Source organism: Ranitomeya variabilis, chromosome 2 (assembly GCF_051348905.1).
Source record: "Ranitomeya variabilis isolate aRanVar5 chromosome 2, aRanVar5.hap1, whole genome shotgun sequence".
Classification (NCBI taxonomy): domain Eukaryota; kingdom Metazoa; phylum Chordata; class Amphibia; order Anura; family Dendrobatidae; genus Ranitomeya; species Ranitomeya variabilis.
Window position 1 is genome coordinate 471,720,553 of NC_135233.1, and position 22,082 is coordinate 471,742,634.

The following is a 22,082-nucleotide window of genomic DNA, read 5'->3' on the forward strand; positions in this document are numbered from 1 at the left end:
AAACACAAATCAGGACTATAAGGTCATGGGTTCCTTTTCTTGTACATCCTCCAACGTGGTGTACATGATACAATGTACGAGGTGCCCTGGAAGTATCTATATTGGGGAAACTACGCAAAGACTACAAACTAGGATGAATCTACACAGACACACAATCAGGAATGAAATGGACACACCGGTGGGAAAACATTTCTCTGGACCTGGACACAGTATGACAGACTTAAAGGGAACCTGTCACCAGTTTTTTTGCCTATCAGCTAAAAATATCATCTAATAGAGTGAGAGCTATACATTCCCCAACTACTTGTGAAACCCCCCGACTCCCCATGAATCCCCCATAAGAACCTTTTATATTGCTCCCGCACTGTATGGAAATATCCTCGGTCCGGTCCGATGGGCGTTGGTTCTGGCCCCTCTCCCCACCCTAAATCTGCGTGCTGTACGCATTCCGTTCTGTGAATACCGTTGTTTGCCTACAGGCCCTGCGCGTGCGCCTTCAAATTGCCTCCTGCGCACTAATGCTTTGACCAACTGCAGACAGAGCCGAAAAGCATTAGTGCGCAGGAGGCAATTTGAAGGCTCACGCGTGGACCTGTACGCAAACAACGGTATTCACAGAACTGAATGCGTACAGCACGCAGATTTGGGGTGGGGAGAGGGGCCAGAACCAACGCCCATCGGACCGGACCAAGGATATTTCCATACAGCGCGGGAGCAATATAAAAGGTTCTTATGGGGGATTCATGGGGAGTCGGGGGGTTTCACAAGTAGTTGGGGAATGTATAGCTCACACTCTATTAGATGATATTTTTAGGTGATAGGCAAAAAAACTGGTGACAGGTTCCCTTTAAAAGTCTTAATACTAAAAGGTAATTTTAAGGACCACAGGGAAACAAAAATTTGGGAATACAAACTAATGAATATGTTTAATTCGTTGACACTAGGTCTCAATTTAACACCTGGATTTATGAGTCACTACATGGATACAATTCACACCTCCACCTGATGTACTCCAGATAACTAAGAACATTTTTCCCACTGCCTCTCCATTTGTAAGAAAATGCCTAATTTGATTACCTTGGCTTATCTATGGACTCATCACACTTCCCACCCCCTAACAAATGTCCTCCTGTAGTATTCTTTAAATGTTGTGCTTGTTTCTTATTAATCTATTTGTAATCCTGCCTGAAGAAGGAGCCACTGTGCTCTGGAAGCTTGCAAACATATTATTTTCTGGTTAGCCAATAAAGGTATCACTCCTAGAATACTTCTGTCATCATTGGGCAGAAAAGTATTCACATCGATTTTTCTGGCTAACACGGTACCACAATACAATTTGTTATTGTACATCATGATATATTTGCTAATAATATTATTATTACACCTACTACATATTGGGATATGATCTTGGAGATGGGAATACCTTTTTAAGGCCAATTTTATGTGAGGTTAATACATTTCAATCCTCTGTCTGATCATTTGAACGAACAGCATCAGTAGAAGCCATGCGGCTGTTGGTTTGGTGATCAGGGTAGGATTTACACCCGCTCATGTAAAATTGACCAAGGCTGTGACAAAACCACCAAAAAAAAAGTTCCCCTTTTAAATCCACGATTATGACACAGTTGTGAGACAGCTCAGTCTCTACTGATGATAAACGCCCTTTGCTGTTGGGATGTAAGTGATATTTTTTCAAAGGATTTTGTTGGATTCTAGGTCTTTTCTTTCAACTATTTAAAGGGGTTTTCCACTTTTTAGAAAAGTGGTCTTTACATGACAGGCAATGGTTAAAGTGACAAAATCAGATAACAACACTCAACCTCCCCGGGTTCAGCGCTGGCGCCCCGCCGCTGCTTTAGTTTGTGTTTTGGTTGCAGCGGTGATGTTACATTGGCCGCTCACATCTCTGCTGCAGCCAATCACTGAGCTAAGTGGCTCATGCTGTCTACGGGCTGTCCCACACGTCCAGATAATTCCGGTACCGGAATAAATCGGTACCGGAGTTATCCGTGTCCGTGTGCCTGGGAACTCACGGAGGCCATACCTGCGGCACACGTGTGCCGCCCGTATGGCGAGTGGGTACCACACGGAGCGTGTGGTACCCACTCTGCATGGTGCTGAAGCTGCGATTCATATCATCCCTGCAGCAACGTTTGCTGCAGGGAAAATATGAAGAATAGTGTTTAAAATAAAGATCCATGTGTCCGCCGCCCCCCCACCCCCTGTGCGCCCCCCCCGCTGGTCAGAAAATACTCACCCGGATCCCCCGTCGGCAGTCGCTCCTTCCTGGTCTGGCCGCGGCTTACTGTATGCGGTCACGTGGGGCCGCTCATTTACACTCATGAATAGGCGGCTCCGCCCCTATTGGAGGTGGAGCCACATATTCATGAGTGTAATCGGCCGCATACAGTAGGAGGCGCGGCCAGACCAGGAAGGAGCGACAGCCGACGGGGGACCCGGATAAGTATTTTCTGACCAGCGGGGGGGGCGCACAGGGGGTGGGGGGGCGGCGGACACATGGATCTTTATTTTAAACACTATCATTCATATTTTCTCTGTAGCAAACGGTGCTACAGGGAAGATATGAATGGCGGCTTCAGCACCATGTGGGGGGGACAGCGCTTACTGTAGCGCTGTCTCCGGCACGCCACACGGACCCCAGACGGAGAATGTCCGTGTGAGGTGCGTGTTTTACACGGACCCATTGACTCTATTGGGTCCGTGTAATCCGTGCGCTCCCACGAACACTGACATGTCTCCGTGTTTGGCACACGGAGACACGGTCCGCACACGGTCCGCACAAAATCAATGACATCTGAACAGATGCATTGATTTTTATGGGTCTACGTGTGTCAGTGTCTCCGGTACGGGAGGAAACTGTCACCTCACGTACCGGAGCCACTGACGTGTGAAACCGGCCTACTACTGAACTCAGGGATTGGCTGCAGCGGTGATGGGAGCTGCCGACGTGACATGACCGCTGCAGGTAAAACGCTGAATCCTGAGCAGGGAGCCGTGCTGTACACAGACGGGGGTAAGTACTGACTAATTGTTATTTTTCAGCCGAGTAGATCCCTTCCATGACTTGATTTACATCAGTGTATGACTTCCTTTTTAATTTCTTCTACCAGATGACCACTGTCCGGACAGACGTGATGCTGTGAGGCGCAGAACGGCAGAATATCTTCATCACGCTGAACAAATTTTTCAGGATCACATGGGTGGGAGCATTGAGTGACCCCCATATTTATAAAGAGGGTCCCTGGATCTGGTACAAAAAGTGACCTTTTATTTCAAAGTTTACAACCACCAAGATGACAATTTTGTGCACTTTCTTTCTGACCTAGAACAAAGGATCTCTTGCTCCGCAGAGGAGTCTAGAACCAAACGCTTTCATTACCTTTTATTTGTTTTTCCCCATTGTCCTCACTGTACAGTCAGAAAATCTCTTGGACATTGCTGCAGATAATAGAAGGTTACTGAGACTTTATTTTATATTTTTTAGCTATTAACATTTGTTTTGCATCATAACTGGAAGACCCTGTTCAAAGTGGCCAAAACGGATTATTAAAAGTACAATATCCAGTTCTTACATTACCTCCGGAGTCGTCTTCTAATCTAATGTTTGTCATGTAGAGGACTTTATTGTATACACATTTCTTGGTACGAGCGGTTGTAACAACGTATCACTGCTTCATTGCAGATGAAAACGTCTTCATTCCCATTAATCCTGTGTGTCTTGTGATATCTTTGTCTTCCAGGGGGACGTGCTAGATTTATTTCTGATTCCCGTATGAATAGCCCAAGTAAATGTCAGGGCGTACAGAGTGCATGTATTTGGTTTTTGCTCCCCCTCTCGGAGCCTTAATCATTATCATGGGGTTGTCAGGTTTCCAAGTCTTCTGTTATACAGGGGGACACCATTGTTTGCCTATTAATGATGAGCAAGCATGCTGGGGTGCTAAGAGTGACTTCGGCGTGCTCGAATAATATGTTCGAGTCCCCGCGGCTGCGTGTCTTGTAGATGTTAAGCCGCAATACATGTAGGGATTTTCTGTTAGGCTATCCCTGCGTGTGTTGCAGCTGTCAAACGAGACATGCAGCCATGGGGACTGGAACATATTTCTCGAGCACGCCGAAGATACTCTATTAGCACCCGAGCATGCTCAGATAACACCTTACCTGAGCATGTTCACTTATCACTATTGCCTATCCCTTCATAATAAATCCTTGGGATGTCACCAGTGTGTTATCTATAGGGGTCCAACCTCCGATACCCCAGCAATCCGCTTCACAAACAGTCTGCAGCACTCCATCAGTGAAGGTGCAGCTGCATGGATGGGAGTGAAATCCAGTTCCTGGCGCACTGCTAATTCTTCATTATGATATCTACCTTCACCACACTTATTAGAATGCAATTTTTTTTACCTTTATTCTCAATGTGGAGACCCAAAAATCATATGGCGTCCCCACACATTGATGGCCTTTTCTTGGAAAACCACATTAAAACCCCCTTAGGGTGCGTTCACAGGAACGTATTATCAGTCCGAGGCCTGTCTGGGTGGAAAACAGACGACACATGGACAGAACATGGATCAATTTTAATCAACAAGTTAGTTTACATGATTGCTTTTGCACACAGATCAACAGTCTGTTTTGAAAAAAATCTCAGCATACTCTAGTCAAGATTATCCGTTTTATGGATGAGTCACCTATACATTTCAATGGGTACACACACAAAAAATCCTGAAGCAATACAGACCCTATCTGTGTGGCATCCGTTTTTAATGATTTAATTGCAATTATTAAAGGGAACCTGTCACCAGAAAAATACACTATTAACCTGCAGATATGGGGTTAATCTGCAGGTTATTAGCGTTATTAAGCTGCCATTCTTGGCCGAACGTCATGGGAGAGGCGCCGGCTGAGTATAGAGAGCAGAGTCTGTAACTGCGTCCCCGACCCTGACTGACAGCAGCTCAGCATTAGAGCCGGCCGGCTGTTAGTCAGTTAAGAAAAATAATACTACAGAGAAAAGATCTAGGTGTATGGCCTCATTTACACTTTTGCATTCTCTTCAGTATTCTGCATCAGTAAAGCTCTATTTACCCTGAAAGATTATCGTGAAGTTCTTTCTTGATAAGGCTCATACTTCCCCTTCCTGCTTGATCTAACAGCATCAAGAACTGCACATGTGATTCCAGCCTATACATTGGCCCCCTCCAATTGAGTAATTGATCAACGTAACAGCTTCCCATTGACTGGACCTGATCTTTTTGTCACTATAGTCCGTCCCATCAGGCTCCATTCACATTGCTTTTATGCTGTTTTCAGGGCTGTGCAGTGCATTTTGTTAGAAAGTTCTTCCAATCTGCGCATCTTATGTGTCCATGGTCAGTAAAAGTTTGGCAAAGACGATCTTTTTTTTTTTTTTTTTTTTTTTTTTGTGTCTCATCTTTATACACTTTGATCTAACTATGCACCACCTTTTGCATCTTGTCCAATTTGGCTCATCTTAGAGGGGTTGACCATTTAAAAACAAATTATTGCCTACCCATAGGACAGGTGATAACTTGTTAACCGTTGGGTGTCTCACCAATGGGACCTTCATCAAACGGGAGAAAAGGGAACTTGTATCCCTGTTTCAATGGCGCACCAGTAGCACAAGGGCGATTCCCCACTCTATTAACTCTCCATGGGGCTGCTGAGCACCTTGATTGGCGTTTTCTGGCAACGAATGTAGTGGCATCCAGGCTGCCTCTCCATTTTGTAACAGCGAGACGAATTCCCCGTCATTGATCAAAATTCCCCAAATCTGACCCCCACCAATCAGCAAGTTATTACCTATACTTGTCTTCACTCAACAGCCCCTTAAGTTAGGTTCAAACGCTGGGGCAGAGTTACTATACCTGTGTAGCATTCAGGCCGTATAAATGTAGATGAACCATAAGAAGATTTTCATTGTGGCTCTCACTCTGTAACATCTTCGGCGCAGGTTTTACTGCGCTTCCTATGTTAAACCAGATCTTGGGTCTTATACATTAGACATAAAACTTGCACCTAATAATTGGTGCAAGCCAGAAATAAATCTTACCAAAATTGAATCTCATTTTCAAGAATGAGATCATCTGTTCTTTTTTTTTTTTTGGCCCAAGTTATTAATAAAAAGTCAACATTTATTTTAACCAGAATTTTAGTGCAACCGTAAAAGTAAATTTGAGACAATCTGACAACAGTAAATCTGCTCCAATGAATTCTAAATAAGGGTGAGTTCCAGAATATGGGAATCGTTAGCATTTTTTTTTTGTTTTTTTTTTTTGGCTGAACATTTAAATCGTTCCCACAGAATCGAAAATCCACGTCAGCCATGATCACGAGGGCGACACGGGTATTGCAGCCGAAGAACCTCTCAGCGCAGCTTTTATGTAGGACTACATTGTAGACTTTCAGTGATTCTTGGGTAGAAAACCACATGAGAGCAGTAAGGATGTAAAGATATAAATTAACTCCTTGTGGTTTTAATTTCAGTTCTATTATTATATGGATGCTGCGGTTTCCAGAGTTGATGCGGCATTATCCAAGGCCGTGGTGGCCACGGTGATGTGGTGGTGTACAAGGTCCCAGTCCACTTTTAGCCCCGTAGAAACTGCATTGGCGTAAGCGTCTGCAATGCCTGGGAAGGTGACCACGCTGGAACTCCGGGACGCCCAGATCACATGACTGTGGGGATGAGGGAGACAGATGTAAGCAAAAAAATTATTGCAAACACTCTACAGCAGGAATAAAACCTATTCTGACCTGGAAGAAGCATCTCAAAGAAGATAGATATAAAAAATTAGCCGTGTTTGCTCCCCTTTGTCTTCATTGCACTTCTCCATCTTTTTGCTGGTTACACAAACAATGTTAAAGATGTCCTCCCATCAAAGTTTTTATCCTCTTAATATATTGCAATCATCATATTATATAGCACTGTGTACTTACAATTGCTCCTATTTTCTTTCTACCCAGTTAATTATTCCCTTTTCCATTAGGTCTATGACATCACATGATTAAAAACTGACTAGCTGAATCTTCTAAGCTCGGTAGAAATAGGAGGTCAATTTTCTCTGCATGAGTCATCACTTCAAAAGTCCCTGGCTGGAGGAGGGAGCAACTGAGTCAGGAGTAGAAAAAGGGAATGATAAATGCAGGGACAAGAGACTTCCTGTTTCTATATAGAGCAGAAAAAAGAGAAGAATTACTGGGTAGAAAGGCAAAATGAGCAATTGTAAGTACACAGTGCTGTAATATGATGACTGCAATATACTAAGAGGATAAATACTTTGATGGGAGGAGGAGGAGTGCTACATTAACCCCTTCACAACCCGTGATGTATAGGTACGTCTTAGGTCATGTCCCCGCACTCCATGCTGGCTCTGGCGCTCAGCTTGCTGACATTTGCCCCTAACAGCCGCAGGTGGAATCGCGATCCAGCTACCGCTGTTGACCTGTTAAATGCCGCTGTCAATCTCTGACAGCGGCATTTAACACTCTCTCACCAGAAGCATGTCTCAAGCCCCGCCCATCAGTGCCCATGTCACATGACCACGGGTCGCAGATAGGTTGGTATGACAATCCCTGTGGTTGTCTGCCGGATTGCTATGAGCATTTTAACTACGCATAGCAAGGCTTTAGCCCTTCTATGTGTGGCACAGGCAATCGGATGATCGCAGCTTCTAGTCTCACACGGAGACTATTAGCCAGTGGAAAAAAAAAGTTTTTAAAAATATAAAAGTTCAAATCACCGCCCATTCGCGCCATTCAAAATAAAACCATTAAAAAACACACACATTTGATATTGCCATATTCAGGAATGCCCGATCGATCAAAATATAAAAATAATTAATCCAATCGGTAAATAAATTGGCGTACCAACAAATAAAATAATTAAGCCAGAATTACATTGGAATAAAATGCAATAACCGCAAATAAAAACATGGGGTGCAAAAAATGAGCCCTCACCCAGCCCCAGAAAATGAAGACGCTACAGGTCTCAAAAAATGGTGTGTTTTTTTTTTTTTCAGTAAACGTCGGCGCTTCTTTCATCACTTAAATAAAACCGAACCTACACGTGTCCGGTATCTGTGAACTCGTAATGACCTGGAAAATCATAGTGGCAGGTCAGTTTTAGCATTTAGTGAGCATACTAAAAAAAATTTTAAAAAAATCAATTGTGGGATTGCACTTTTTATGCAATTTCACCGCACTTTTAATTTTTTTTTCCCGTTTTCCAGTTCACGACATGGTAAAACCAATGGTGTAGTTAAAAAGTACAACTTGTCCCGCAAAAAACAAACCCTCACATGGCCATATTGACCAAAAAAATAAAAAAAGTTATGGCTCTGGGAAGGAGGGGAGCAAAAAATGGAAATGCAAAAAAACGGAAAACCCCAAGGTTGTGAAGAGGTTAAACTTCACCTGTGCAACTCAATGTGACCATTACAGGGTGCGCTATCAGTGGGTACAGTAAAAAATAAAAAAAAAATCAATGCAACTTTTCGAGAAAGTTAAAAACTACATAGGTGATTTTATTTAGTAGCTTCATCACCCAAGTAAAACGCTGGGTGGAGTGCGCAGGATTTTGCAGTGTTTTTACTTGTTTTTTTCCCCTTCATTTCAATGAGTGAAAAAAAGCTGCGAAAATTTACAAATTTGAAAAAAAAAGAATGTAATCAAATCTGCAAGGAAAAAAGCAGCATGTGCATGACATATCAGAAATCTCATTCTTTTCGGTGGTACCGTAAAAAGCTGCATTTTTTCCTTGGAAAAACACAAGGTGTGAACAAGCACAACTGCATTTCTTCATTAGTTTTAATATCCATTTCTAGGTTTAGTGTTTCTTTAGTTTAGCATAGATTAATAATAATAATATCTAGTACCTGTAATAAACTTTATCTGGGAAGGCAAAATGATTGATGAAGGCTCGTTCCAGCAGCATTAGTTGGTCATTGATCATGCGAACTCTCAGTGGCCTAGAAGGGGAGAAGGAAACATGGCGGAAGAGTGGTCATTCCTGACCTTCATACATAAAACAATTATGGAGCAGCTTTGCTTAGATCTCTGCATCGCTCCGGTCCTCCAAATGCAAAACTGTGTGATCCACGCATTTTATACTTATAGGGATTCATTATGTAAAATCTGTGAAAATGAACCGTAACCTGGAAGTGAGGATACATTGTACATGTAACTTACGTCTCTTCCGTGTTTTTCAGCTCTGAAATTGTCTTGTCGAGAGCTTCCGAAAATTTCTTGTATCTTTCAACTGCGTTTTTTAACGGTACTGAAACATAAACGGACTGCGTTATTATTGTCTCCGAATTTGTGCCCCCGGCCTCGCCTGCATGACTGGTCTGCTTATTCCTGCACCTGTACACCCATATATCTGGATCACGAGGCAGAATTACTTTTAGGCCAAGCAAAATGGCCCACGAGCCCTGTGGGAGCAGCAATGGTAGCCAGAGAACTTCTCCATGATTATAAGAATCTGTTATATTCACTTTTCCAAATTGCACAGAAAAGGGTTCAAGCCTGCAGTCACCTAATGTAAGTGCAGACTTGTGGCATCCTCATAGCGCACAGTGTGCACACTGTCAGGATTTGTTGGGAGCTGGCAGGTACATTGACTGCAAATATGCGATTTGCATATGTGCGGTTACATGCCAACGAGACATGACACTGCTAGTCTGAATGTGACCGGAAGTATGCAAATCGCATCTTTGTGGGTCACATGCGGTACGGTCACATACCAACTAGACGTGAGACGTCTAGTCTGAATGTGGCTGGAAGTATGCAAATCGCATATTTGTGGTCACATTACTGCCAGCTCATGGCATCAGTGAAGTCTGACAGTGTGCACTGTGCGTGCTGTGAGGATTCACAAGTCTGCAGTAACATAGAGTGAATGCAGATTTCAGACCCAACCCCTGACAACCCCTTTAAGGCCCATTACCCAATTGGATTCCGTTTTCTAAAAGCTTGGCGGAAAACTCCGTTTCAGCAGTCTTGTAGTAGGTTTCCAGCGTTTCTGCATAATCCACTGGTCCGAGTGGAAGGATGAGGCTGTCTGCAAGTCGCAGCAGGACATTACCCGCTGTGCGGGCCACAGTCTGATGGCTGGTAAATCCTACAATCAAATATAGAAGATATGAGTCTGACTTTAAGCACAAAGATACGGTGGAGATAATGATCTACATAGTGCAAGGATGGAAAGGAAAAAACAGATTCTCATCTATCTGATTAGAATTTCATCCAGAAGAGAACACATCGATTTCATTTTTTATTATATTTTTTTTTTTAAATAAAATCCTTTTATTCATCAGTTTTCCTCCTCTTTGTTTATAAAAGAACTTTTCCATAATTAAATATTGCATTTCTCTGTTACATTACTTTGGAATAATGCCCCTGTGTCTAGGTCCTAGACTGTAGGATATTGCTGTTATATACATTATGGCGCCCCTACTGTTCTTTTGGTTAGATCTGACAAGGGCGACCTTATTTGCCCAGTTCTGCCATTTACACATACTCAGTAGCCAACTCCTAGATTCTCAAAGATTGTGTAAGCCAGTTAATAAGTATCAGAAGCTGCTTCACGCCAACACATTGGGCTGATGTTCTAAAAGGGACTCAAAAGAACAGCAGGTGGTGCCGGAAGGCCCAGTTCACACTGGATTCCGAATAGAACAGCAGGTGGCGCCAGAAGGCCCAGTTCACACTGCATTCCGAATAGAACAGCAGGTGGTGCCGGAAGGCCCAGTTCACACTGGATTCCGAATAGAACAGCAGGTGGCGGGCGCCAGAAGGCCCAGTTCACACTGGATTCCGAATAGAACAGCAGGTGGCACCAGAAGGCCCAGTTCACACTGCATTCCGAATAGAACAGCAGGTGGCGCCAGAAGGCCCAGTTCACACTGCATTCCGAATAGAACAGCAGGTGGCGCCAGAAGGCCCAGTTCATACTGCATTCCGAATAGAACAGCAGGTGGTGCCAGAAGGCCCAGTTCACACTGCATTCCGAATAGAACAGCGGGTGGCACCAGAAGGCCCGCATCACACTACATTCCGAATAGAACAGCAGGTGGCGCCAGAAGGCCCACATCACACTACATTCCGAATAGAACAGCAGGTGGCGCCAGAAGGCCCACTTCACACTGCGTTCTCTGAGTTCCATATCTTTGTTTCATTCTAGGAACAAAAACATGAGATCAATGTGGCAAACCGATCCCTTACACAAAAAATGCAAACTGAAGCAGAAAATTCCTATTTGCTGTAAACTCCAGCACAGTACGCTTTTTATTTGGTTTAAGAAATTGACACCAGCCTGAGCCTATTAGGTTGTGTTCACATGTTGCTTTTTTTGCTGCATTTTTTTTTTCTGCAGGCAAAAGACGCTAAAAGAAAGCGGCTGGTTTTGCTGCTTTTTTCATGAGTATTTGCTGCAATTTTTTTTTATCCGGATTATATGGTATGTCATTTGTCTACAGTGCATGCTTAATAAAGTTAGTTTTATTCATCATAAACACATGGTTGCATTTTTTTCTGCAGCATTTTTGTACTTTCTTGATGCTTTCTATGGTGGAAAAACTCCGAAAGCATTGGCTTACTGCAGTTTTCCAATTCGGTCAGGTGTTCATGAAATTTCTGAAATCTCATAGCTTTTGCAGCTACTTTTTAAAAGCACCTTTTTAATTTGCGGGGAAAAAAAATCCTGCTGCAAAAACGCAACGTGAATATAGCCTTATACTGTGTGACCGCAATAGCTACTCACAAGCTTTTCCCTTTTCAAATACATCAAATTAATAACTTATTACATTTGGATCTGGCACTAGGTTTTACAATGCTAAAAAATAGATTATTACATATATCTCTTAAACCTGATCAGACTGGTGTACTTACTTTGAAAATCCATGCCAGAATTTTTGTACGTGGCTCAATGGACTCATACAATGATAATTTTAACACCAAGAACTAAAAGAATTAAAAAAAAAATTATACAGCCTTTTTTACATGGATTTTCATAGTAAATTTACCAGCCCCATCAAGTCAATAAAGATTTAATAATGTATGCAGCTTATCTTCTGAAATCTGGTGAGACTGATCTAACAGAATACAACTCTTGGACTTTTATTCTAATTCCAGAGTAGAAAAATATGTAACGTCTAGCAGACACGAGTTGTAGTCACATTGATTTGGAATCAATTTATGAGCTGAAATGCCCATGTGAACGAGTTCTTATATCGTAGCGATCGTGCTCTGTGGTATGGAGACGATATGTTACCTGGATCAATATGTTTATCTGTATAGTCAAATGTGTCAAATGCAGTGTGATACGCAGGATAGATACGGGCGGAGGTCTTGCTCTGTGGAGTGAAGAAAAGAGATATAGCTACATCACATAAGAAGATTGAAAAATCGCAGACAGCACATGGGTAGCACCAGTCTGCAGTCAGTATGCTGTCCATGATTAAAGGGGTTGTCCGGTCTTAAGCTACTGACTGTGACTGCAGACTTGTAAATCCTCACATTGCACTTTGCACTGTGAGGATTCGCCGGGAGCGGGCGGTCATGTGATCGTGAGTATTTGATATGCTTACTTCCAGCCACATTCCGACTAGACTTGTCTGGACGCCCTCAATACACTTACATTGAGCGAGGTTGCGCACTACTAGTTGGCATGTGACTATGTATACAAATCACAAACTTGCCGCTCTCGATACCAGAGAATACTGACAGTGCACAAAGAGTGACTGCAGACTTGTAGCTTAAGAACCGACAACCCTTTTAACATTGTAGTGGGCAGGAAAAGCAAATTTGCATTTTTTTGCCACAATTTTTGTTTACTTAACCAGCTTGATAGCTCTTTTTCATTGGTTAATCTCATTTACCGTGTCATAGGTATATGCGAGGTCCATGCTTGAGATGCCCAAATAATGAAGGAATGGAGCATAGTCACTGCCAGCACCGAGTGTGCCCAACCTGTGTAGGAAAAATGGAGGTATTATGTGAAAAATGGAAACATATAGCAGTGGAATATTATTATCGCACCGATATTTCTATGTAGTGCAGTCATGATAAATCAATTATTAAACGGATTTTGACAGTCCTGATGGATCCATTAAGTCCTTCACGGTGTCCAATATTTTTTATTGAAATTCTGTATAGTGTATTCTACCATAGCCGACAAACAACTTTTGCTTAATTTTTTTTACTGGATAGAATATTACAGTAAGCTACAGTCTTCGGCCATTAAATAGCCACAAACCCACATTACGGCCTAGTTCCTAATTATTGAGTATGACTCTCCCAAAATTACACATGATTCCTTTATAATGGGAGCGTCCATCACTCTGTATATTATTAGAAAAAATAGTTTGCTTTACTAATGTAGAAATGCAATGCCGATGATGATAAAATACACACAAAACAGGAATGTGCACACGCTGATATGAGAAAGGTTCACCAGGGGTGTTGCCCCCAGAGGAAGCACTGTACTGTGGTCCAGGAAATATATACTGTACTAGCCATTGAACCCGTTCTACACCCGGGTGGCTAGAATTTTTATTAGTACATTTATACAGTGCCAAGGGTCTCCTGACCCAAACTATCAGCATCATAGGCACATACGTAGTTAGATTGCTTCAGGAGACACGTGGCTGGTCCATGCATTGCGGTCTCTACACAGAGCGTGAAATACTATACACTTGTATAAAAGTGCCCAACAAGGGAGACCTCACCAGTTAAGTAACTTGGCGAGCCTAAAAGTAACCCTACCGGAGATAAATCCTAAAAAGACACCTGACTGCAGAATGGTGCTTACCCACCCCAACACATGTTTCGCCACTGCTTCCTCAGGGGGTGACACCCCTGGTGAATCTTGCAGACAGCAATGTGTGTACATTCCAATTTTTTTTATCTGTTTCTGTGTCTATTTTATTATTGTTTGTATTGCATTTATACATTAATTAAGAAAACGTTATATATTTTATGGAGTGGTGCATCCTTTTATTGAATAGGAATTGCATCAAATAGCCAGGGAAAAACTGATAAAAAAACAAACAAAACGAAAGTGTGACAAACTATAGAAGTGTGACTTACAGAGGTATTAGTTTCCCATGCAGTGAGCTGGTTCTATTAAAGTGACGGATCCAGTTGTCATAGACACTCAGGGAAGCACTGACTGGTGTTGCCACCTATGAGGATTATAGGAGCAATGGTTAATACACAGATCTAAAAATGGATCAGTTGTGGATACCATTTCTTCTGGTCAAGGATTTGGACTGCACATATATGACCGTCTAATTTTATAATCTTATGTTACCTGTCGTATTTAGTAAAACCAATTATTGGTTCTTTTAGAGTCAAGTCCTAAACCTTCTAGATGAGATTTCAGAGAATCCCTATAAGGGCTCCTTCTCACTTGTGAGAAATACGTCCAGAGTGGAGCGTGCAGCTGCACAGCAATACATGGAGCTGCACGCTCTGCTCCGGAGTGCCGGCACCAGAGCAGAGTTTTAACCTGCGAGACTCCGACGTATTTCTCGCAAGTGAGAAGGAGCCCTTAAATAAATTTCAGGGAGTAAAAATCGAAGGTCTGTCTTTGGAAAGAGCCATCAATGTTTAATCACTGGTGTCCGATTCCTAGGTCGGTTTGATAATCGGCGGGAAGTGGATGCAACACTCCATCTTGAATAGGGCTTAGATGCCATATCAGGCATAGCTGCTGGTATAAGGAATGATGTATCTGTGCAAACTATGAAGGGTCAGCAGTGCAATCTGACATACAGTGAAGCCCCTTTTATTGTGCTGATCAGCAAGGGTCCCGAATAAAGAGGAGTGAATCGATTCCCGGACCCTAGTAATGATGCCCAAGTGAGTATTTTGTGACTGCTGGGAGTCCTGTGAGTTGCCTCCTACCAGACTATATCCGCACCTCCTCTTGATTAGCTGGCCTAGAGTGCCATTATGCCAGGCCGGCTAAACAAAAGGGGAGTCTCGGACGCCGGCAATTAGGAGTAAGTTTTACAGGGCTCCCATCCAGTGGCCACAAAATACTGACCTGGCCACTGGACTAGCGGCCTATGAATTCATTCACTCATCTCTAGTCTTGAGTCCTGGAAGTCCAATAGTGATGAGCGAATGTGTGTAATGCAAGGCAGGAGCAGTCAGTGATCGATATATTACTATTTGATTGCAATAGTAATTTTACAGTAATTTAAAGTAACTGTGAACAATTAGTGATTATAACACAGCAATCAACAATAAAACAAAACAAATAAGCTGAGGATGTTAAACAAAGTGTCACTATATAGTGTTAATGTTCCCTTAACGAAGGTGGTGCACCCATTCAGGAGAGTCACCACGTAAGTTCTCTCTGCAGCTCGGTGTCACGTCCTCCTGGGAGATCTGGGGTTAGGCGATCTTTCTGTTCTGTGAATCACAGGTCTTACATTTAGCCTGTGTGTTTTGTTCCTCCTTATAAATGGACTTAATTTTGCTTTTGCGCTGAAGAGGTTACCGACTCTTTGTATGCCGGTTAGTGACATGCAGCTCCATCTCACAGCTGCTCCTGACCTGCTCATTTTGTCTCTCTAAAACCTGGCCAGACCTTCTCATCCCTGCCTGTGAAAGTTAACTTTCTGGCTTGTTGGAGTTGGTGTGCTGAAGTTGGAGTTCGTAGTTGCTGCTGGAGATTGTTGTCTGCTGTTTTGGGGTGTATGCTTTTTCCATTATCCTTTTCCCATTTGGTTTGTACCTTCCTATCCTTCCCTATATTCCTCCCTACCTTTGGTGGGTGTTTTTGTATACAAGTTGCTTTTTGTTATCCCTGTTTGTCTTGCGTGTTTATACACTAACATATCTGCCCCAGGTCTCCTGGGGGAGGGGACAGCTTAGGACATTAACAGGAGCATAGTAAGGTCAGAGACACGGGCTGCTCTACCTTCAAGAGTACCCCCGGTCCCAGTTCCAGGGACAGTTTGAAGCAGACCATCTTTACTGAAGACTGTCACAGCGTGACACTCTAGCCTTAGTTGGGGTCTCCGGGTTTTCCCGCTAGGCCGCAAGTCTCTCTCTGATGTAGTCTATTAAAGAACCTTGAGCCTCCCACACACCAACTGGCCCCCTCCCAACCTGTTGCCCTAGTCCCGGCCAACCCCTTTACCGTGAGTTATAACTGGAAGTGACAACCCTACTCAGTTGCGCTGTCCCTCTGCAATCTCAGGCATGACTCTCATGTCACAGTCTCATTGCGCCCCTTCTCGGCTTGACAGTCGACTGAGGTCTCGGGCTTGGTGTAGAAAGGATTAGGCCTAGGCTCTTGAAAGGTGATGTCTGGTCTCTGAGGCTTGACTGATGTGTGGGGCGGATCCTGGTAGCGCTGGTGGAACTCGGAGTCCTAAACGGAATCCGGGCCTTGCCAGGCGGTGACCAACACCTTAGTGGTGTAAACTTCCCGCTGGGGCCTGTCACGCTGGCCTTTGGGACATCCCTGGAGCGCGTCTGCTCTGCTCTCTTCTCTGGCGCCAAATCTGCCTGCTGTTTGGCGCCCAGGCATTTTATATTCAGGAACTCTGGGCTGCCAGTCACCTGATCAGGTCCAGAACCCGTAGTAGCTCCCCCTGCAAATCTTCCAGAGCAAATTGGTTCCATCTTATTTCACCTGGCCTGCAGATGGCAGTCTTTGTCCACTAATGTGACCTTTTGCAAGAGCTCTTCAGGGATCTATTTGCTTCCTCTAAGGGTGAGTGTCCACGGTAAGTAAACGCTGCGTGATTGACGCTGCAGCGTCAAACACGCAGCGTCCAGATGTTCCAGCATAGTGGAGGGGATTTGTTGAAATCCCGTGTCCACTATGCGTGGAAACCCGCACGCGGCGGTCCTGCGACTCCGGACATGCTGCGCGTCTTTTCAGATCGCAGCATGTCCGTACACCTTGCGGGGACGCAGCGTCCCCGCAAGGCATATCACAGGGCCCTATGGCGAGGGGTGCGATGATCCCGGATGTGTACTGTACACATCCGGCACCATCGCGTCCCAGAAAGGGGGCGGGGCTTAGCGCCGAGCGGCTTCGCCGCTGCGGCTATACCGCCGGCCATCCTGAGCGTGGACACGCACCCTTAGGCTGCTTTCACACATCAGGTTTTTTGTTTCAGGCACAATCCGGCAGTTTTTGAAAAAAAAACGGATCTTTTTTTTTTTTTTACGCCGGATCCGTTTTTTTCCCATACAGTTGTATTAGTGCCGGATTGTGCCTGAAGGGCATGTGTTTCATCCGTTTTGTGCTGGATCCGTCCCTTCAGGCTTTTTTGCCGGACACAAAAAACGTCTACTGCAATGTTTTTTCTGTGCGGCGAAAAAGCCTGAAGGGATATTTCCGGCAATAAACGCATGGAACGTTTTTTTGCAAATTTGCCAGATTTAGCCTGAAACCAAAAACCTGATGTGTGAAAGCAGCCTTACACGTGCTAAGGGTAAGGTCATATCTGAGGATGCTCTGGTGCTATCCAAGTGTCTTTGCTGTGCTTGTAAAATATGTTCGAGTCCCCGTGACTGTATGTCTCGCGGATGTTCAACAGCCACAACACATACAGGGATTACCTAACAAACGGTCAATCCCTGCAAGTGTTGCGGCTGTCTGACCGCTGTGAGACATGCAGCCATGAGGACACTTGGTTAGCACATGAGCATGCCATTATAACACCTTATCCTAGCACGTTCGCTCATCAGTAAAGTCCAGCAATCAATCATAGGCCATCAGTGTTTTACTCCTGGAATTCCTATATAGAGATGATGTTCCAGGTCTCTTGACCTATCAGCTTTTGGCAATATTTGTAATCCCATACTATATTAATTTTAAAGCATCTTTTCTTAGAAGTCTATAATGTTTGTTTTGCCTTCTGCTATTTCTCCTAAAAATGTAGAAATAAATCGACAACTGGGTGTTTTTCTTCTTGGCAGTTTGTCTTGTCCTGAAACTGTCTGATCAGTATTGAAAGGACTGTATCAACCATATCAGCTCTTTGACAAGGGGAATGATAACACGTATGTGTCAATCTATTCATAACATTCTTGGAGGAATGGTAGAATAATAGCACAATCCAGAATTAAAGGGAAATAGTGAGAAATACAGTATTTATTAAAAACAGATATGTCTGGAGCCCACAAGTCATCTTTAAAACTAAGCTGGTTACTTCTTCTGCAACATCTATGTGTACAATGGAGACAATAGTATCAGCCCATTGGCCATTCCTGCCTGAGCGCTAGTCACCTGCGCCGGTTCCCGTACCTGTTTTGCAGCAGTGAATATAACATTCTGGACAGCTGGGGTCCCTTGCGCTCTCAGTGTTGCATTTGCTGGTTCAAGACAGAAATATAATAATGTTATCAGTCCATTTATCTGAGATCTGTGTAATGATTATTCTGTGATTCTAAAGTTTTTTAAGAAAGCCCAATATCCTTACAAAATAAATAGGCCGTTCTTGTCATTTCTACATTGTAAATCCCTTCCTGCAGTCAGTTATGGCCCATTTACACAAGCAATTAATCTGCTCGAAACATGAAACGATCGTCAATAGCCTCCCGTTTACTAATGGCTGCTGGCTCCAATTATTGTGCACTCATACAATCGTCCAATATCCACAGTTTCTATTATTCCATGGAATACAAAATAATGTTTTTTTTAAATGTGTATAAATTATTTCATATTTACATTTGCTAAAAACTAAACTATAATAATAATTTATCAACAATTTATAACCAAGATGTAATCAAATCCTTACCAAACACAGAAATGTCCACATTGATATATGCTGCAGTTCTGTCCCTCAGTTTACTATAGTAGTCCTAGACAGAAATTATTGGAAATGATTGGTTAACCAAAAAAAATCTAAAACATAGTTTCAGAATTAAACTTCATCTACCCGGGTCTTATGATAAATTACCCCTATTGCACCTACCAAGGCTTCCCTTCCATCAGAGCAAAGAGGTGGTTCTCCACTCAAACCTATTATCAAATTACTTTGGCCAAGGAAAAAGGGACTTGTATGCCCCTCATCGCACAATATGGATAACCTCACATTGAGCAAAGCATTTCCATTCATCTGTGGTTCTACAAGATTTTTGAAGAACCAGAGCCTTGATATCTGGTTGCAGACAAATGCCTATGGATTTAATTGACTCTTTATCATAATTATCTACAGTATGTTCCATTCCCCTTGCAAAAAAGAAAACTATGTTGGATTTCCCAAGTTGCCTATTTTTGCCATATGGACATACATTAGGATCCACACTTACCTGAAAAATGGTGGTTCCCAACTTTGGGCCATGAAACATCCAGGCAGAAAATATGTGCATGATGCTGTCTATTCACTGTGGAGTTAGAGAAACGAACAAGCATAGGACCTCATCCTCCACGGAAGAGATCTGCTCAGAGGCAGGACCCAGATATGACTTCCAGCATGGGAATCTGTCACCAGGTTTTGCTATGTAATCAAGAAGCAGCATGATGTAGGGGTTGAGACCCTGATTCCATTGATGTATCACTTGCTGGGATGCTTGCTGTCATTTTTGATACAATCACTGTTTGCTGCAGAGCTCAAATGCTGAGCCCTGTATAACCCCGCCCACAACAGTGACTGGCTGCTTTCAGTGTATACATAGACACAAAGCTGCCAATCAGTGCTGGGTGGGGGCGTGGTTGGACTAGGAGGCACAAGACACCTAGTCCTGTAGTGATAATCTCCTGCTGATAAAACACTGATTTATTGAAATAGCAACACACGGCCCAGTAAGTGATTGTGGCCACCTTCATCAACCCAACTTACATGGTCCGAGTATGGACAGCGATGTCTGGACCAGGTGCTGCTCTCCTGACCCAAACTCAGCAGCCTGATACATGGTTAGGAGGTTGTTGCATTCAGGTCAGGAGACTCTCGACAGGTTGTGACATCGAGATCTGAACTGTGAAAGTTAGATGTTCGAAACTGGCGTTAGGGGAAGAGCTTTTGCTTTATCTGCTGTCTCCCCAGAAAGGCATTTCAGATTGAGTTTCGGTAACTCGATATTATACATTGTGAACTCTTCTGTTTTCCATATTGTCATCCCAATGACGGCTAGTATTAGACATCAGTACTAGGAAAGTGAAAACATTACCTCTGCAAATTCTGTAGATCCAATTAAACCAAATTCTTCTGCTCCCCAGCTTCCAAAAATGATAGTTCGACGTGGACGCCATTTTCCTATTAACAATAAGTATTATTAGGAGTGAAGAAAAACACAATGAAGCAATCATCAGCTCACTAGGTTGAGAAATGCCTGGATGGGGGGTGCGGTGCATGAAGGTTTCAGGCTGGTTTCTTGAGCAAGTGAACCGTGGAAAATCCAGCAACCACAAGTTAAAACATGTTAGCGCAAAGGTCGGCGGTCATGATTAAGAGCTAGTGTAGCTCGAAGCGCGTAGACCGTTGCGCTAACATGTTTTTTAAACTTTACTTCTTCATGTTTTAATCTACAAATAAATGTGATATTTTAATGAATTTTGTGGGTGCTGGATTTTCCACTTTTCTTTTCGTTATTTGGTGTGTGTTTTGTATCTCTAAGTTGCTGCCCTAAGTCTAAGACGGCCAGGCGACAATGCTGAAAAATGTGTACTTCAAAAACATTGCTGCCATTGGTCAAAAACAGCGCCTCTCCGTCGACACCTTGTGTCCGGTATTGCAGTTCAGCTCCATCAAAATGAATGGGGGTCGAGCTGTAATACCAAACATAGCCGATTGACAGACGTGGAGCTATTTTTTAAAACGCAGCCATGTTTTTCTAATCCTGGACAATCCCTTCAAGGTGCCCATACCCCTGATATAGCTGTCAGCAACAATAGCTCTTCAGTCTCATTTTACTTTTCCGTTTAATGGTGAATCCATCAGTGAGCTCATTCTAATGGTCTGATAGGAGGTTTTGTAACTACTGATGAGTGAACGTGCTGGGATAAGGTGTTATCTGAGCATGCTCGGGTGCTACCTGAGTGTCTTCAGCGTGCTTGAAAAATATGTTCAAGTCCCCGTGGCTGCATGTCTCAGCTGTTCGACAGCTGCAACACATGCAGGGATTACCTAACAAACAGGCAATCCATGCATGTGTTGCAGCTGTTGAACAGTCATGAGACACGCAGGTGCGGGGACTGGAACACATTATTCGAGCACGCTGAAGACACACGGTTAACACCCGAGCATGCTCAGATAACACCTTATCCCAGCACGTTCACTCATCACTATTTGTAACTCTTTTATTTGTCTTTTTCTGAGCTGATTTATGACCAAAGACCACATCAAGGATGAATATGCAGGGAAAAAGAACAGCCTAAAAAAAAGCCAAATGGTGCAAAATGTTGAATGGAACCCAATTGCAAAAATTTATATTTAATCTAAAATACATGCAATTATATAGGTGAACAATCCCTTTAATGTAATTTTTATGGGGCCTTTAGAAGCCAAGCTATCTGACGTCAGTACCCAATCCGAGAAGTCAAGCTATCTGACGTCAGTACCCAATCCGAGAAGCCAAGCTATCTGGCGTCAGTACCCAATCCGAGAAGCCAAGCTATCTGACATCAGTACCCAATCCGAGAAGCCAAGCTATCTGACATCAGTACCCAATCCGAGAAGCCAAGCTATCTGGCGTCAGTACCCAATCCGAGAAGCCAAGCTATCTGACATCAGTACCCAATCCGAGAAGCCAAGCTATCTGACATCAGTACCCAATCCGAGAAGCCAAGCTATCTGGCGTCAGTACCCAATCCGAGAAGCCAAGCTATCTGACATCAGTACCCAATCCGAGAAGCCAAGCTATCTGACATCAGTACCCAATCCGAGAAGCCAAGCTATCTGACATCAGTACCCAATCCGAGAAGCCAAGCTATCTGACATCAGTACCCAATCCGAGAAGCCAAGCTATCTGGCGTCAGTACCCAATCCGAGAAGCCAAGCTATCTGACATCAGTACCCAATCCGAGAAGCCAAGCTATCTGACATCAGTACCCAATCCGAGAAGCCAAG

The 22,082-nt window shown here is 43.4% G+C and overlaps 2 protein-coding genes across 3 annotated transcripts in view; one reads left to right on the forward strand and one right to left on the reverse strand.

Annotated features, from left to right (window-relative positions):
- SNX15 (sorting nexin 15) overlaps positions 1–5,543 on the forward strand; it is a 41,210-nt gene extending 35,667 nt beyond the window's left edge. Inside the window, exon 8 of one of the 2 annotated variants that reach the window (XM_077287744.1) lies at positions 3,132–3,728. In XM_077287744.1, the coding sequence (XP_077143859.1) occupies positions 3,132–3,238 (107 nt within the window). In that variant the 3' untranslated portion in view covers positions 3,239–3,728. Of the gene's footprint in view, positions 1–3,131 lie in introns of both variants that reach the window. The other variant, XM_077287742.1, reaches the window with a different exon arrangement.
- Positions 5,544–6,131: 588 nt separating this feature from the next.
- The window catches only part of NAALADL1 (N-acetylated alpha-linked acidic dipeptidase like 1), a 38,531-nt gene continuing 22,580 nt past the window's right edge, over positions 6,132–22,082 (reverse strand). The window contains exons 10-19 of the mRNA XM_077287741.1: positions 20,185–20,270; positions 18,813–18,876; positions 18,320–18,387; positions 14,131–14,225; positions 12,921–13,011; positions 12,314–12,395; positions 9,989–10,162; positions 9,232–9,319; positions 8,919–9,011; positions 6,132–6,720 (exon numbers count right to left, since the gene is read on the reverse strand). Of these exons, the coding sequence (XP_077143856.1) occupies positions 6,537–6,720; positions 8,919–9,011; positions 9,232–9,319; positions 9,989–10,162; positions 12,314–12,395; positions 12,921–13,011; positions 14,131–14,225; positions 18,320–18,387; positions 18,813–18,876; positions 20,185–20,270 (1,025 nt within the window). The 3' untranslated portion in view covers positions 6,132–6,536. The remainder of the gene's footprint in view (positions 6,721–8,918; positions 9,012–9,231; positions 9,320–9,988; positions 10,163–12,313; positions 12,396–12,920; positions 13,012–14,130; positions 14,226–18,319; positions 18,388–18,812; positions 18,877–20,184; positions 20,271–22,082) is intronic.